The sequence below is a fragment of the Vipera ursinii genome, assembly GCF_947247035.1.
Source record: "Vipera ursinii genome assembly, chromosome: 2".
NCBI classification, from domain to species: Eukaryota; Metazoa; Chordata; class Lepidosauria; order Squamata; family Viperidae; genus Vipera; species Vipera ursinii.
The window spans coordinates 130,247,137-130,265,668 of NC_139513.1; the positions used below are offsets into that span (position 1 = coordinate 130,247,137).

At 39.8% G+C, this 18,532-nt stretch overlaps 1 protein-coding gene across 1 annotated transcript in view; it reads left to right on the plus strand.

Moving 5' to 3' along the window:
- The window catches only part of SDK2 (sidekick cell adhesion molecule 2), a gene marked incomplete at both ends in the record, with an annotated part of 427,058 nt that extends 410,277 nt beyond the window's left edge, over window positions 1-16,781 (plus strand). The window contains 6 exons of the mRNA XM_083351383.1: window positions 2,129-2,254; window positions 6,240-6,404; window positions 6,534-6,674; window positions 10,921-11,059; window positions 11,198-11,324; window positions 16,428-16,781. Coding sequence (XP_083207509.1) covers window positions 2,129-2,254; window positions 6,240-6,404; window positions 6,534-6,674; window positions 10,921-11,059; window positions 11,198-11,324; window positions 16,428-16,781 — 1,052 coding nt within the window. The remainder of the gene's footprint in view (window positions 1-2,128; window positions 2,255-6,239; window positions 6,405-6,533; window positions 6,675-10,920; window positions 11,060-11,197; window positions 11,325-16,427) is intronic.
- Between the last annotated feature and the right edge of the window lie 1,751 nt (window positions 16,782-18,532).

Sequence of the window (18,532 nt, forward strand, 5' to 3'; positions counted from 1 at the left end):
CTAGAATTCTTCAAAACAGGAATATTCTTCTTAATATGTCTTGCGTGATTCATGCCTTCATGTACCCCTCAATCAGTCAAAACTTAAAGAGTTTGCCTGAAAAACAGTCATTCTTTGCTGAATGGTTTTGTACAGTCATAATAACATAAAAAAGGGACGCGGTTGCTCAGTGGGTTAGGACGCTGAGCTTGTCGATCAGAAGGTCAGCAGTTTGGCGGGTCGAATCCTGAGTGCCACGTAACAGAGTGAGTGCCTGTTACTCGTCCCAGCTTCTGCCAACCTAGCAGTTCGAAAGCACGTAAAAATGCAAGTAGAAAAATAGGGACCACTACGGTAGGAAGGTAACAGCGTTCCGTGCGCCTTTGGCATCTAGTCATGCTGGCCACATGACCACGCCGACGTCCTCAGACAAACGCTGGCTCTTCGGCTTTGAAACGGAGATGAGCACCGGCCCCTAGAGTCGGAAACGACTAGCACGCATGTGCGGGGGAACCTTTACCTTTACCTTTATAGTAATAACATAGAAAGTGGAGGTAACTGCACAAATAAATATAATAGCTAATTAGGCATAGCATCATTGTCCCCTGGCAATTTTCTAATGTTCTCTCTATTCCTTGGCCTAGCAAGGATCATTGAAGAAGTTGCCATCAACTCAGAATCAGAATCACAATAGAGCTGGAAGGGACCTTGGAGGTCTTCTAGTCCAGCCCCCTGCTCAAGCAGGAGACCTGATATCATTTCAGACAAGTGGCTGTCCAGTCTCTTATGTGGCTCATGTGGGTTTTTAAGTAGAAAAGAGAAATCACATTATATTTCTGAAACTACTGACCTCCAATGCCAGAGCCCTTAATGCATGTGTGATATAAGAGGACTCTTTGTAAAAGGAATCACAATTGTGCTTATTATTCAGTTGTTCCTTCATATGTTCAAGTGTTAAATCCAGCATTGTAAACAAGCTTTTTTAAGCTCAGTAAATTTGGATTACCCAGTATTGGAAAACTTTCTCTCTGGCAGCCACTTCAGTTTTGCACATGGAATGTTTTCGTAAGCCGCCCTGAGTCTTCGGAGAAGGGCGGGATATAAATGGGATTAAAATAAATAAATAAATAATTAACCGGATGGCTAACATCCACATTAAACAAAAATGTCTATAAATTCCTGAATCAGTTTTTAATGCTTCAAAAATTACTTTTAAATATAGCTGGTATGTGGATAACAAGAAATGACTATAAAATAGCTTACTCTGCAAAATACCATTTTTGTGGTATTTGCAGCCCACCAGAATTGTAATCAAAATTCGGCTTCAAAATACAACTTTGGTAACATTTTTTGGTCTTTCATTTATTATTTAGAGCTAAAATATTTTTAGATATATTCTAGTTTTACATCTTGCCTTTCATTCAAGAGCTCAAATGAAATAGTCACTTCTTCCTCCTATTCCCCTTCCTCTGCTCACATACACTATGGCTGAGATTGGACTGTTTGTGACTAAATAATACCTTACTTTGTGTAATGAATTAGGCAACATCCAAACATTCTTAAAAAGCAGGTTGTAAAATTCAGCTCAGTAGTCCACTGAAGTCACCTTTTCATATTCCTTAGCCTAGGGAAAATGTTTAAAAAGCTTTTGAAAAAAGAAATGTAGCACTTGAAGGTGGGGGGGGACCCTTGCCTGTTTTCCCCCCAAACCATTTCTTACACTCTTATTTTGGCCCATTTGACCCTAGTTAAAGGCCAGAAGAGACTGGGATTAGAAATGAGTTGCTCAAATTGATGTCTGCTTAGAAGATGATATAATTAAGGCCGCTGGAGATAGACAATGTGGAGAAGGAAATGCAAGATCCACCATCAGCTCCACAGGACTACTGTTTCAATAGTAAAGGAGCATTCTCTACCATCCTCTAAGACAGAGGTCTCTAAACTTGGCAACTTTAAGACTTGTGGATTTCACCTCCCAAAATTCCTCAGCCAGCAGGGAGGAGTTGAAGTTCACAAGTCTTAAAGTCGACAAGTTTGGCGACCTCGGCTGTTAAGGCACGATTTTTATAGGGCTCATCTGAAGTCTTTGTGCAGCTTCGTAGCACAATTTCTCCACTGATGTAACTGTTGTTGTTTTTTTTAAATGCAGGCGCTCCAGGTCCTCCCGGTGAGCCCTTCATCTCCAGATACGGTTCAGCCATCACAATCCACTGGTCGAGTGGCGACCCAGGGAAAGGGCCCATCACCAGATACGTCATTGAAGCACGTCCTTCAGGTACCGGTACTGGATTCAAGTCACCTTCCTTTGATTGTTTCACCCATTTGTCTGGGCTCTTTTCATTATTTGAACAGCCAGAAAATCAACTGAATTTTCTTAGCTTGAGCCCATTTCTTCCAGAAGACCTCTAAATGAGTAATTTATTTGGGTGTGTTCTTCTGCTACCTCTGGATCAGAAGTGATTGAATAATCCAGTCAAAGAAGAGATGAGATGGAATTATTATTATTTTTCTTTATGGAGAAACACAAATGGTAAATTAAGCAAAGGTCACTTTCTTTCACGGGTAACATCATATATTCATGTAAGATTTTAATATTCATTAGAGCAGACTGGTACTTCTTTCATAGCATGGTTATTCTAGCTACACACATTTTGGAAATTGCCTCTTCTGGTTCTTGATGTCATAACAGTTGTGAGCTGCTTGAGTAATTTGAAACTGAACATCCAGACCTGGGAACTTCCCTCTGAATACATGAAACTGATATATTTAAAATGTTGGGATGATAAATTAAATCCACTTTTCCCCATTGATGCATTTGCCTCTTTCCAGCCAAAAATCACACCGAATGAATTTACTTTTGGGGAGTCTTTCTCTCCAAAAGGATACGGTGACTCTGAGCATACTCAGCTTGTTCTTTTCTTCCTCTTATAAGAAGATAATTCCGGGAAATGAAATGTTCAGCTAAAAGGGATGATTGATGAACCCAGAGGCCAGGAGCTGGGTACATACAAGGACATAAATCACCCAACTGCTTTGAAATAGACTTGGGCTTCCTTTTAAATGAAGCTGCCGTGAATAACTTTCACACACCTCAAAATGAGCAGATGTCAGAGCATTGAGGTTATTAATTATCATTAAGTCTAGAATGCTTATCAAAGAATGTGTGAAAGACAGACAGTACTTATCCTGACACAGAAAGTTAACAGTACCTATATTCAGTGGTGGGATTCAGCTGGTTATTACCACTTCGGCAGAACCGGTAGCTAATTTTTTGTTGCCCAGGCCCAGAATGGACTTCCAGAAGTGGCATCCACACAGAGAACCGGTTGTTCACATACTTGAATCTCACCACTGCCTGTATTGGACTATTTATATGCACATATGAATGTTGCTAATATAGCACCCAGCTAAAAGGATCAAAACTGAACAAAAATTCATCCATATTAGCAGATAGATATCATTATAGATTTTTTTTAAAAAAACAAACACATCATTTTAACAGCCTGTGTGAAACAGGTCATCATTAGAATTGGAAGAATCATACTTGAAATGAGTCATAATAGATGCCCTACGCACAGTCACTCATGCGCTCGTGACCTCCCGTTTAGACTACTGCAACGCTCTCTACATGGGGCTGCCCTTGAGGACCACTCGGAGGCTTCAGCTGGTGCAGAATGCGGACGCGCGAGTTGTGAGGGGGTTTCCCGATACTCCCATGTAACACCTCTACTCCGCGAGCTGCATTGTCTTCCGGTTGCCCTCTGGGTGAGATTCAAGGTGCTGGTGATGACCTATAAAGCCCTGAATGGCTTGGGTCTGGGATACGTGAGGAAATACCTGCTGCCGGCATCAAGCTCCCTTCGTCCAGTGCGCTCCCACAGGGAGGGTCTTCTCAGGGTGCCGCCGATAAAAGATTGCCGGCGGGTAACACCCAGGGGGAGGGCCTTCTCAGTGGGTGCGCCTGCCCTCTGGAACCAGCTGCCCGTGGAGCTTAGGACTGCCCCCGACCTCCGTTCATTCCGCCGGGACCTGAAGACCTGGCTCTTCGAGCTCTCTGGCCCAGGCTGAGAATTTTAATTTTAATTTTAATTTTAATTGGGGTTTTTTACTTTTTCAGGGACTGTTGTAATCATTTTTAATTGTTTTTAACTTTTGTATTTCTTGTTTTAAATACCCTGTAAACCGCCCTGAGTCCTGCGGGAAAGGGCGGTATATAAATCCAATTAAATAAATAAATAAATAAATAAATAAATAAATAAATAAATAAATAAATAAATAAATAAATGGTCTTCTGATCTTTGCACCCTGTATATCCCTGTCTTTGGATTTCCAGCTTCATAATTTTCCTTTCTGATTCCATTCTCACATTCATTTGTCCTAAATCTCTCTCCCAGCCTTTCTACCTTGTACTTCCTCCTTTTATACAAATCCCTCATTACAGTTCTTTTTTTTCCCAATGAAGTAATTATCAATTCTTTCGCCCTTCCCAGAAAAATCAAATTAGATCTGAGCATTTCTTTCTGTTCATCACGCTTCTTTTTCCATCCCACTGTCTTTGCCACTCTATCAATTTTTAGACTGTAACTCCTTGGAGTGGAATCTGTTTAAATGTGGATGCCACTCTGGATTTTCAGATGCAACAAAGATCCTATTGCCTCCTCTCCATGTTATATAGAAGTGGGATTTTGAAATCTTGCCAGTATAATAGAAAGAAGTGCCACAATATAAGAGAAACCAAGGTATCATGAGTGCCACCCATACTCCTAAAAACTTTAGCCGGATTTAGTTTACTTTTTTTTAATTTAAATTATTTGTATGGCTTTCGCTGTTCTAGCTGTTGACGCATTATACCAAGAATGGCCAAAGAAAAATAAAGTGATTAACATGGGAGGAAATACAGGTAGTCCTCAACTTACAACCCTTTGTTTAGTGACCGTTTGAAGTTACAACACCCCTGAAAAAAGTGACTTATGACCGTTTTTCATACTTAGGACTGATGCAGCATTCCCATGGTCACATGATCAAAATTCAGCTGATTGGCAACTGACTCATATTTATGACAGTTGCAGTGTCCCGGGGTCCCGCGATCACCTTGTGCGACCTTCTGACAAGCAAACTCAATGAGGGAATCCAGATTCACTTAACAACCACGTTACTAACTTAACAGTTGCAGTGATTCACTGAACAACTGTGGCAAGAAAGGTCATAAAATGGAGCAAAATTCACTTAACATCTGTTTCACTTAGCAATGGAAATTTTGGGCTCAGTTGTGATCATAAGTCAAGGACTACCTCTAAAAGCAGGACAGTAAGAAGACCCTGGAAAAGATCAAGGATCACTACAAGTAAAAGACGTTAAGCTGAGAGAAAGTGTCTAAAGATTGGAGCAGAACTTTCTTCTCCTTTTTCAACTCCATGGCATTTATTCCATCGGTAAATAGAAGTCCCAGAAATTAAATTTTAACGTTGGTCCCTTCTCAATCATCTGCAGCAATCAGTCTAGCTACTAGAGCTATAAGGCAGTCCTTCAATATAGAATGCAGAATATAGTGCCATGATGTTTCAGCAGACAGCTGACAATGCAGATAACTCATAAATCATATAAACATGTTTTCTACTGCCATATAGGTCAAATATACAGGCCTGTGCTAAAACAGAATCATTGATACATCCTCTTTGTGACTTCTTTTTGAGGCTTAAACTAAGTGTTCCAGTGAGTTTACAAGGTAAATCTTCCATCTAAGACATCCTTGCGCATCTTCTGTGAATCACACAGTTTTGAGGAGAGAAAACATGATCTATATTCTGAACTGGCTACAATTGCAACTAATTAAAAGTAAATCTTCTTAGATAAGGATGAACCTGCTATACAATGACATTTTCTCAACCCTTGTGGGACTCTGCTCACTGGTCTTTGGATTTGGCATTCCTTTTCATTTTTTAATACACACATACATGCACACACACAAATGTATGTATATGTATATATACATACTGCATGCAAGGATATTTTGGATAAATTGTATGAAAAATATAAAGTATTTTTTTTAAAAAATTAAAGATTCCTGCTGTACAAATCATACAAATGCCTCAATTGTGTAAACAAATTGCTTGCATGTTTCTGTCATTATTTTTAGAATTGGGACTCTAAACTCATTTTCCAGCATATAGGAGACCATTCTCCTATGTTTGATGTATATTTGTGTATTCCTGTGTTTTTGCATTCCCTATTGGAACTTCCCTGATTTCTTTCTCTTCCAGATGAGGGGCTGTGGGACATTCTCATAAAGGATATTCCCAAAGAAGTGACTTCTTACACTTTCAGCATGGATATTCTGAAGCAAGGGGTCAGCTATGATTTTCGAGTCATTGCTGTCAACGACTATGGCTATGGGACACCTAGCAGTCCATCCCCTTCAGTGTCAGGTATTAAGGATAGAATCTAGCTTCGGTCATGTCAGTGTGCTTTGAACTAATCTTTAAGCAAAAGCTCTAGGAAAAGCATAGGCAGCCTCATAGGAAAGAGGTTACTTGATTCCTCTTCCTGTTTTGCAGCTCAAAAAGCCAATCCCTTCTATGAAGAATGGTGGTTTCTGGTGGTCATTGCTTTGGTGGGACTCATCTTCATCCTCCTCCTCGTCTTTGTCCTTATAATTCGTGGGCAGAGTAAGAAGTATGCCAAGAAATCTGATTCAGGTAAGTACCAGGATCATCTCAAGCCTTCATTTGCCATAAGCAGGTGTTTTCCATTGAGGGCACTACACATCAAATATCCATCCATCCACCCTGCTTGCGTGCCACCAAATTGGTACAAACTCACAGCAGCTTGCAAGCAACTAGCAAAAACATCCAAACCAGTTAAAAAAATCCAGAGTAAATATAAAGATAACCAATAATCAATCAAAATTACAAGGTGGTGATAACACATCATTCCACCAAATTTTCTTTGGAAAACTGTCATTTTTGGTAGCTTATGAAACATGAGAAGGGGTGAGGCAAATCTTAAGTCTAAGGGGATGGAATTTCATAAGGCTGAAGCAGCAGTTGAGAAGTGGGACATTCTGGTCTCCATTCCCCTTATTTCACAAAGTGTGGTGTGACCAAAAGTTTCTCCTGGGAAATACATACCGGCCAGGACAATTTGGATGAGAAGGTAATCCAGCAGGTACCTAGGTACCAAGCCATATGACGTTTTATATGTCAAAGCCAAAACTTTGATCTGAAACCATCTGGTAACCAATGTAGAACCCAAAGCAGCTGTATAATCTGCTTGGGATAAGTAATATCCATCAGATACCAAACCATTGCATTTTGCATCAGTTGCAGTTTCTGGGTTGCCTTCAAATGTAAGATTCAAGATTTTAGTGTCTCTGTCAGCAAAATGCTATGCAAAATAAGCTCAGTGACCAGACAGGCATTCTCTTTGTTCACTTATCCCTAACAGGGAGTTAACAATCCTAATCAAAGCCATTGATTTTGTGACAGTGTTACCCATTCCCAATTCTTGAACCACTTCAGTGTTGAGAATTACTTTCTGTTGTAAAGATAAGTCACATATAAAAAGTTTGGTGTGGGTGACCTCCATGCTTTGCAACTTACCCTAAGAAATCCTCAAGCAGCTCCTAACGTAGCCAATGCATTTTGCACGCAGACATCAGTTTCCCCCCTGTCTCTTTGCACAAACTTTCTTTTTTTTTGAAAATTTTTTTATTAGTTTTATAGGGTTAACAAAGAAGGTAGGGAAAGGGGGACTTGGAATAGGGTAGAGGAAAGGTTAAGGGTAGGGGTTGGGATATATACATATATTTGTGAAGCAATATGGTGGTTGGGTAGTCCAAAGTAACAAATAACAAGTTGTTTGTAGATAGTTCAGGTTGCATCAATAAAAAATCCCTCTCTGATTCCCTTAATTTTCACATAGTCAAAGTAATTAAGTTAATACAGTTCTAGTTATGAGCTAGTCAATTAACAAAGTTTTCAATATAGTTAGACAAATACACATCAAAATCCTGTTTTTACGTTTTACCTAATTCCAATATAAATACTATAAGGTAGCCTATAATATGCAGAAAAGAGCTTACTTTTTGGGTAACCTACAATTCCCTATTTCAGTAAAGAATAATTCTCTTGTCTACAAAACTTACATTGTTCATTACATATCATTCTTATGATTTAACAGTAAAATCTAATTTTCATCTTGACAAATCACCAATTTATTAAAAAAAATTTGTCTTAACCATTCAACACTTCATAAAATACTATCTTCTATTATAAAATTCTAATTTCTATTGTATAATTCAAAGTTTTAATCTAAAAGCTTAATTTTGTTTTCCTTTAAAAATCTAAAACCTAAATATAGAATCAGGTTTTTTTAAAATTCCCCTTAGTCCATCAAAAGACATTTTTTAAGTTCTGTCTTTACAAATCTCAAAAAAAGAGACAAGTATAGGTTTTTAAATCTAACTCTTGCCTTCTTTTTGTGCCAATCAGGCTTCCATCTTAGTGCTTGTAAAGTTCTCCAATGTGTCTCCCTTTCTTCCTCCACCTCTTATTTGAATCCATGGAGACCATCCAAATGACAGTTTTGCCAAGCAAGTGTCCCCTTTATAATCATTGAAGTATTGCTTTAATAGCTCAGTTTTTGATGTTTGCTGTGATATGATTGTCATTAATTCAGTCTGGTCTTTATCTTGTTCCGTTTCCATCTGGGTTAGGTAGTAAGTAGTAGCTAATGTTGTTATCATTTGATTAGCTGAATCCTCAACATACTGTATTTGGAGACCTTTGATATCTTCGCTCTTAATGTTGCTTTCTTTGGGTATTGTTGTTTTTTGACTTGTAAGTTTTGTAGTTAAAGTTGGAGTTTGGACGAAGTTCTCTGTAGGCTGCATTTGTTGCTCTTTGAAGTCTCCTATTTTAATATTGATTTCCACTTCTGCTTGTTTTTGGGTTGTCAGTTCATCATTTAAGGTCAAAGTTTGGTTTGGTGGCTTTGAGTTGTCAGGTTTATCATGCAATTTGGCTTTAATTTGTTCAGTTATAGCCAAAATTGTGTCCAATATCAATTTGTAGTTAAGTGGTGGGATATAATCATCCATTTCGTTAGTATTTATAGCTAAGTCTTCCATGGAGGCCATTTTAATAAGAGTCAGTAATTTTCCACCTCCAATGTTTCTAAAGGTTGTTTTCAGTGCCAGGTGTTCCCACACTTGTCTTTAAAGATAATATCAAGGACAGCTCTCCGCTCTCAAAATAAGCAAAAGGTTTACTTGCAATTCCAAGTTTAGCCACAGGATGCCATCAGTAGCATATAGAATAAGTTGTAAATTTCTTTTTTTTCCAAATTAATATAAAGTTTTTATATAGTTAGTCCATTCTTTTTTCCTTAGTTCACATCTTAAACAGAAAATAGGGTAGTAGATCCCCACAAAAATAGGAACTTTTTAGTAAATAAGAATGAGATTATTTAATTTCTTTGTTTAATCAGCTGGAGTTTTTTTTTCCCCTTCAACGCTTTAAGGCTTGAAATGTTGATCCCCCAGGTATAGAGAAGCTGTTTTCTCAAAAAAAGGGGGGGAGAGAATTTTCAAAAAAGTCCCACAGGCAGGCAGTTAGGGGGATAGAAAAGAAAAGGTCTCACCCACGTCCTCCAGATTGCTTCGTTGTGCTAGATGGTGCTTTTGGCTTTCGGCAGGGAGCGGCTTAGTGATCGGCTATGTTGGTGGCCGGTCTCTTCTTCTTCGGGCCAAAAGGAGCTGCTCTGGATTCAAGCGGAGGGCTGCCACCCTTCCACGATCACAGGAAGTTCTCCTTACGGTGGTCACCCCTCCAGGGTGACTTTCAACCCTTTTCAGGGTCCTCCAATGAAGAAGGATCGGATGGCAGGGAGGGAGATCTCCCCTGCACGTCCGAAAGCGCCACGCGTGCAAACCGGAAGCCCCCACAAACTTTCTTAAAGAGAAGCTATTCCTCTGCTACCTTACATGAATTCCATCTTGTATCACAGAACCTCATCTACTTTGGCTGGTGCTCCATTGTTTTGGTCACAGTTCTCTGGGACAGGAGGGGCAGAAGTTACCATGGACTGTCTTTTAGAATAGCCATGTAAAGCTTTTATTGGTGGGAAGTGATCCTTCCCCAAATGCCCTTATTGGGAAGGTAACTGCTAGGAATCTCAGAAGGGCTCCACATCCATATTTCAGGATTGGGAATATTGAGAGACAATTAATGATTTGTGCTTAATTAGGAAGTTAATGTTGATTTCTGTACAGGAATATATATATATATATATATATATATATATATATATATATATATATATATATATATATATATATATATATATATATATATATATTGCAGTACTTAAAGTAAATCCTTAATTTCATTTAGTGAACTCCTATTTACCCTAATTTGTGTATTATTTATATATATATATATATATATATATATATATATATATATATATATATATATATATATATATATATATTGCAGTACTTAAAGTAAATCCTTAATTTCATTTAGTGAACTCCTATTTACCCTAATTTGTGTATTATTCCTGTGTAGGATCAGGAAGAGGTAGATGATAAGAAATGGTATGAGAATTAAATTAAAATTACAGTAGAAAATGTGGTCCTGAATGCAAAGCATGTATGAACAATGTAAGAGATTAAAGTCAGGAAATGGTGCCTTACATTGTGTTTACAGGGACAATTATCTCACTCGCTCAGCATAAAGCATCAAATGGCAGCTTATAGGGGGGACCTAGGTCTTGTTTTTCGCTGATGACTCACAATTAAAATAATCAGAAAATTTAGAATAAACTTCTGAAATTTGTTCTTTGGGAGAGAAAGAAGCTTGGCAGAAGTCTCTATGCTTGAAAAAAAAATGTTCCAAAATACTAACAGCTTTTGTTCTTGTTTCCCTCTCCCCGTTTTAGGGAGCAACTCCAAGTCTAATGCACTTGGCCATGGTGAAATGGTCAGCCTGGATGAGAGCAGCTTCCCTGCTCTAGAACTGAACAATCGACGCATGTCAGTAAAAAATTCCTTCTGCAGGAAGAATGGAATATATACAAGGTACCAGTGGCTTCCAGACTCATTAGAAGAAGGGGGTGGAGGTGGGGGTAAACTAATCTGGGAGAGGCCCCTTGCTCTCCCATTCGACACAGGCTTCCTTCTGAATGACATCTCAAGAGCTTCTGTGTCTCTCCCAAGGTCCCCACCACGGCCCAGCCCAGGTTCGCTGCACTATTCAGATGAAGACGTTACCAAGTACAATGACCTCATTCCAGCTGAGAGCAGCAGCCTTACTGAAAAGCCTTCAGAAATCTCCGATTCACAAGTAAGCCATGCTAGAGGGCTAGAAGTAGAGAGGTTTTCAGCTGCAATACTACAGAGGGTCTTAGGGATGTCACAAAGCCCATTTGAAAGGGAATGGAGTACATCTACTCCAGAATGGGCTCTCAAGGTACCCCAAAACAAACTTTTGCCACCACCCCCTGCTGAAGTCTGACAAAATGATATATCAGGGGATCACATTGCATGCAACAAGTGTTTCATTTCAGTGACTTCCTTGAGCTTGCCCCAACTGAAGGATTCTACTAGTTTATTGCTAGAAGAAGCCTGGTCATCCATGACCAGAAAATAGTTTTCAATAGATTGGATTGTTCAGATAGAAAAACCTGATAATTACCCACTAGAAAAAGTGATTTCCACCAGCTTTTCCACAAAGTGAACTCTGATGATTGTTCTTACAGTATTGTTCTGTGATCAATTTCCCCAAAGGCTAGTAACTGAGCTAGTATAGTTTTGAGACTAGATTCTACTCAGCCTTCTCTCTCACTCCCTCCATCAGAAGCCCTGCTTAAATATTAGATTTCCTTATCTTAAGATTTCACAGCCCTAATACAGATTTACTCTGAGGGTTGTTATGCTAAAATGTAAATAGATGTCTGTTTGTTTGCTATGGCTTTTACTGCAGCATATGCCAAAAAGCTGGGAGTCAGAAGGGGCTGTTTAATAGATTGACAAAGCCCAAAACAAGCCATACTTTAATTAAGACATTCGTTTTAAGGAATGGAACACTTTGAAAGAAATGGTGTTTTTTAAAAAAGTGCTCATATCCAATTGCCCTCTACCACGTACATATGTCCTCTTGATTCTCTTTTCAAGGCTATAGTTGAGAGTGCTTTTTGTTAAATAACCTCTCTAAAAACCACAAGTTCCACTCTGTATATAGGAGGCTAATTAGAGAAAGAAGTCACCTATATCCCTAGCCCTGGGTGAAGGGGTCATTGGTCACCAACCTGCCTGTTTCAGTCCTGAGTATAAATTTTATATTTTAATCATGTGTATTGCCTTTCCTCCTAAGAATCCAGACTGATATTTTAAAAAGTAAGCATGCAGATGTCATTGTAGCAAGCATGTAGTGTTTAAAAAGCCCTAAAACATAGAAATAACTTATCCTAGGATTAAAATGTTCCTTGAATTGCTAATATATGTTCCTACACATCCTTCTGGCCTGAGGGATGCTGATCAGCAGAGGCAGCAGAGTACCACTAAGAGAAGTACAGGGACATCTGTCTCAGAAACTCAGGATTAGGACACAGGCCATCTTACAGCCAGGCCTTTCTTTTCCTTGCACTGTTGCCAAGGGCGACAGGCCTAGCAGTTCGGAGGCTAACAGGAGTTGGCAACCCTGCTAGGCTGTAGCAAAACGGTTCCTTTGTGTAAGAACAGAATCTTTGCCAAATGGCCTGGCCCTCAACTGGCCCTCACCATGCCCAAGGGCAATTAGCAGAGAGAAGAACTGCTGTGACAGCCAAGTACCCATGCCACAAGTACATCTAGGTGCAAATATCTCCACACATCATCTTCCTGAGTAGCGCAAGCAGATATCCTTGGAGCTATCAGCTCAGCTCTGGAATATTCAGCAGACCTTTGTGAACGCATCAGGTCCCCAGTTTACCCAGATTAACAAAATATGTCATTAGTGTCGGAATTGTAGTTTTGTTAGGGAAGGGGGGGAACTAGCCCAGGCCAATAGATTGCCCTTCCAGCAGGGTGCCAGAATTGCTGGTTAAAAATCAAGGACTTTCTACATGAAAAGTAACCCTTTAATCCTGTACAGAGTCAAAGATTCTACTGCCCATGCTGGCAATTTTTTATATACTAGTGAATTAAGTTTAGACAATTACTGTCTACACAGAAACACTTATCTTCCAAAGACAGAAATGAATGTCAGACTTAACCAAGTCCATAGGACAAGGCTGCACTCTGAAATAAGCTTACTTAAATTAAAATCTTATTAAACTCTGTAGCATTTTCTTTTAGGGGATGTGGTGAAAGAGACTTGAAGAGATAAAGGTGATTTGAAGTCATGTCTGTTGCACCTGTCAGCACCTTCTTAAATTAATTCCTAATCTTTGGGAGTGGCATGTGAGTCCAGGAGAAGATGCAGCTTCTTTAAGAACTTGCTACTATTGGTGTCCTGTGTGCGATCAGCTTTCAAAGCCAGATCACAGAACTGTGCACAGTTCTATTTCTGTTCTTAAGATAAACACGGGGAATAACCTGAAAACATCATTTCAAAGTGCTGGGTCAACTTATGTTGTAGAAAGCACCATTGTATTGATTTGGCATGATCCTTGCTGTACACACACTATATAAGTAGTCCTAGAATTATAACCATAATGGAGCCTGCCCTTTACAGTCATAAATTATGATGGACATAAATCCAGGTTAGTCATGTGACCAGCTCAATTTTACAACCTTCATTGTGGCAGTCATTAAGCAAATGGTGTGGTCTTTAAGAGAATGCCGTGGTCACTAAGCGAGCTCATAGAGGCTGATTTTGCCAGAAACCTGAAAATAAATTGCCTTTATTGAGAAAACCATCATAAAAATATGGTCATGTGACCATGTGGATACTGCAAATGTGTCCAGTTGCCAAATGCTCAAAGTACAGTCACATGACCCCAGAACCTTGAATCCAGGTTATTAAATACCGTCAGGGGGATCCATTGTAACTCCAAACAGTCACTAAGCAATCAGTCATAAGTCAAGAACTACCTGATGCTGCCCCAAAGTAATCTCTAAAATGTAGTGTAGCAAGTGTGAAGCATATCTCATTACTTTTAAAGGAGTGGAGAGAAAATCACATAAGACTCCTGAAATTGAGGGATGCAGGTTTTCATGACAAGTTCTCTAAAATTAAGTGTGGCCAGACAGTCCTTTGTTTGAAGCAGACAGTCCCCTAATGAAGAGTCATCTATCCAAGAACTATAAGCACATATAACAGATTAATCAGGTACACAAGTCATCTGACCCCAGTGTTTTCTGTTATAAAGGAATACATTGCACCACTTTTTAAACCATAGCTGTTCTAGTGCTGCATCTGTATTTAAAATTATCATATGCACTTCTTTGTTTTAATAATGCATAACTGGCCATCATCATATGAGGCAACATGGCTGGACACTTTACATTTTCTGTGAAATGTCGTAACTACCTTCTTTTTCTACAAGACTGTATAAAAAGTACATGCACACGACTGGGCAGGAGCATTAAGATTCCACACTAAAGTGGCTTAATGACTGATTTGTGATGCAAACATGCTAGTTATAATCAAAGGCTCTTTTATAGAATGATCTGGAAGTTCCTTTTATATTACTTCATCATCCCAGCCATTGCTGCTTAGCCTTGGGTACCTCTGAAATAAGGGACCTCCACATTTCCCCATCTCTCTGTTTTAGACATGGGGAGCACACCGTGCCTTTCTTCCTCTCCTTGCTGATCACCTTGCTTTCACTTTTCTCAATCACCTGAATGTCAAGGCCCTCTTGTCTCCCACTTCCTTCTCCCTGAAGAAATTAGTGGAGATGAATACCACCGTTGAGAAACTCTTGCAGCGCTAAACAAGCTGAAACCTGCGATTTGATCTGTACCCTAACTGGGCAGGGATTCTCATGAAAGATCTCTATTGTGCTTCTGCAAACGGAGAAGCTGAATTCAATTAACGAGAACAGAGGCAGAGTTGAAAGGAGGGAAATGAGCCAAGTTTGCCTTGCCCTGCCCAATTCTTTTTTTTTTCCTTCCCTCAATAACATTCTTTAAAATACTGATGTTCTCAGAGAATAAATATTCAGTTACCAGCAGACGACTTTTAATACTAGAAAGTTCTGTCAGGAAATTTCTCCTTAGTTCTAGGTTGCTTCTCTCCTTGATTAGTTTCCATTCGTTGCTTCTTGTCCTGCCTTCAGGTGTTTTGGAGAATAGCTTGACTCCCTCTTATTTGTGGCAGACCCTGAGATATTGGAACACTGCTATCATGTCACCCCTTGTCCTTCTCTTCGTTAAACTACACACCCCCAATTCCAGCAACCGTTCCTTATATGTTTTGGCCTCCAGTCCCCTGATCATCTTTGTTGCTCTTTTCTATATTCTTTCTAGAGTCTCAACATCTTTTTTTTTTACATTGTGGTGACCAAAACTGGATGCAGTATTCCAAGTGTGGCTTTACCAAGGCATTGTAAAGTGGTATTAACACTTCACGTGATCTTGATTCTATCCTTCTGTTAATTCAGCCTAGGACTGCATTGGCTTTTTTGGCAGATGCAACACTCTACTAGAGCACAGCCTTCCAAATTACCATTTTAATAGTCAAATGATTCCACAGTTTTCTGAAATGTTCAGTGTTAAAAGCCACTGTAGGACAATGGGGTTGGATTAGAAGCAGGGAGATCCAGATTCTGTTCAGTTATGGAAACTTACTAGGTGTCTTTGGGCCAGTCATTCTCAGTCTAACCTGCCTCACAGGGTTGTGGTTCTTTAAAAGAAAATTGGAGTGCTATGTAAGCTCCAGAAAGAAAGGAAGGATTTCCATTTTAACAATGAAAAATAAACTGTTCCTTCCAAACTAACCAACAATTCATCCATAAGTATAAATATACTTTTTAAAATAAATGTAATAGCATGTATTTGATGTAAAATATTTCCAAGATGGCTAATAATCAAAGAATGCAATTATGGACAAGGTAATAGAAAAATATATAAGGCAAAACAAAGTTACAGTGATGTAGTGTAGTGTAGTGTGTAGTACATTTTTGTCTAGAAAAAAAATCCATAGATAACATAATACTGTGGAAATGTTCTCTGTGTGGTTACTTCTAACTTCCCAGCTTGCTTTTTAAAAAATACCTAGAGAGGTTAAGCATAATTTTTCTGAGTTCACAGGCCGCTTACAGTATGTGTGAGAAAGAGTTTTGTATTGCCTACCTCCTTTATCCTGTTGTGTAGTCATTTGACATCATACCAAGTGTAAATTTGTTCTGCCTGAAGGGCAGAGCCAGGCCCTGGCTCAGTAATTTAATTTACCTTCATGGTGGCTACCTAGAAGCTGTTCAACTTCTCCATCCTATAACTGTTTTTCCATCTCCCTCTACAGGGAAGTGACAGTGAGTACGAAGTGGATCAGAACCCTCAGAAAGCCCATTCTTTTGTCAACCATTACATCAGTGACCCAACTTATTACAACTCATGGAGGCGCCAACAGAAGGGCATCTCCCGGGCTCAGGCCTACAGTTATACAGAAAGTGACTCTGGGGAACCTGACCATTGCCCTATGTCCAACAGCACCAGTACCCAACAAGGCAGCCTCTTCCGACCCAAACCCAGTAGGACTCCAACCCCACAAACTCCAGTCAATCCACCTAGTCAGCAGAGCACTCTTTACCGACCACCCAGTAGCCTTGCCCCAGGATCCAGAGCCCCTATTGCTGGGTTTTCTTCCTTTGTTTGATCTGTCTAAAAAAAGAAAAAGAAGAAGAAGAAAGGGGTAACAACAGCAAAAGGATGGATTTAATAACAACCGTGACTTTTGGTTCCAGGAGTGTTACTTTTCAGAAGTAATGAGATGATGTTGGAGACAATCAGGCATAACCAAGATGAGATTCACTGGCAGCTCCTGCTTCTAATATTGCACAGTGCTCTTCAAAGGGATTCATCTGTCTGCAGATGAACATCTGGAGCACAATAGGAGATAAGCTTGTTTTCAGGCCTATTGTTGAAAGAAGGCTGGAAGGCAACAGGGTAAAACTGGGAGCCTCGAAGCTAAGAGGACATTTGGTATTATAGTCACACCTCCCTGCAGATCAGTTTTCTAGAAAGAGAAAAAAAAAGTAAGTTGATGTTTCTCAGAATAGTTTATCGGGGTTTGATTTGTTTGTTTGTTTTGTTCTCCAACCAAAGCTTTCCTCGGAGGGGAACGGGTTAGGGCTCTGCGAGCTGTAAATAGGAGCCAGTTGAATTTCTACAGTCAATGGTCTATATGCTGGATGCAAGGGCGAGGCTCAAAGGATTTGTCAGTATGAACATGCTCCTGATGGCTAGCAACTGGCTAATAAGAAATCGAGACTCCCGAGACTCACCACGGCCACGCCACGCCATGCCACGGCAGCAGTTGCAGGGAGCTGGAACAACTTTGAAAAGCTTCTCAGACTGATGCTACCTTGAATGAACTAGACGGGGGGTGGGGGGGTTAACTGGGAGGAGCAGCACCCACACTCAGACCACCTTCTTCCATTCACAGCCAAGAGGCTATGCAGAATTCAGCTGAGCTCCACGGTGCTGACTAGACTCTGTGCTGTATTGTTTTCTTTCTGTGCATTTTGTGTGATGATGGGAGAGTGCATTTGAGAACGGTTGGAGAAACTTGCAGCCTTCAGAGGAACTGTGCTATTGTCACTGGGCAACCAGGGCTCTTGGTATCTCCTCCGCTGAACGTGGTCTTCCTCTCGTATTGTGGGAGAAATACGCATCTGCATCCAACCAAGCCTCAAGACATCCACCCCACATGGTTGGCTGGTGTCTTTCCACCCCCTCATGTCTTCTCAGATCTTTTTTCCCCCATTCACTTCACTGGGCAAGGAGGAAAGAAGGAAAGGGAGAAAACTTGGTCCAAATCAAATGCAATTTGAAGGAGCAAAATACACACAGGGATTGTATCAGGTACGAGATGCAGATGTGCTAAACTCAATCCTGCACAGGCCCCTTCGTAATGGACCACTTCAGGGAGTTGCTCTTTGGCTTCAGTTTGCCCCTCTGGTTTCAAAAGTAAACCTCTTTTATAGGTCCACGGAGGTGGAAAGTTTCTCCCCATAGTCTTAAGGGATTTTTTAAAAAATAATTATTCACAACCACAAATATTAGGATGAGGAGAGGAAGTGAAAGTGAGTGAGGGGCAAAATACATTCAAAGTTACAGTTCTCCCTTTTTTGCTTTTTAAAAAAAAATATTTTAGTGTAAGGGTCAGATAAAAGTTATGTTTCTAAGCATCTAATAGAGTATATATATATATATACACACATACACACACATATACACATATGACAAACACACACACACACAGAGTGCCTATTGAGTCCCAAGTTCTGCAGTGGCCATATTTTTTTTTTCTAATAGAGTTTTGGGCCAGAGCAAGAAGTCCAGGAATAATTGGGGAAAGAGGGAAAGAGAAAGGGTGACCATTCCACTTTTGTTGGGTTATCTTTT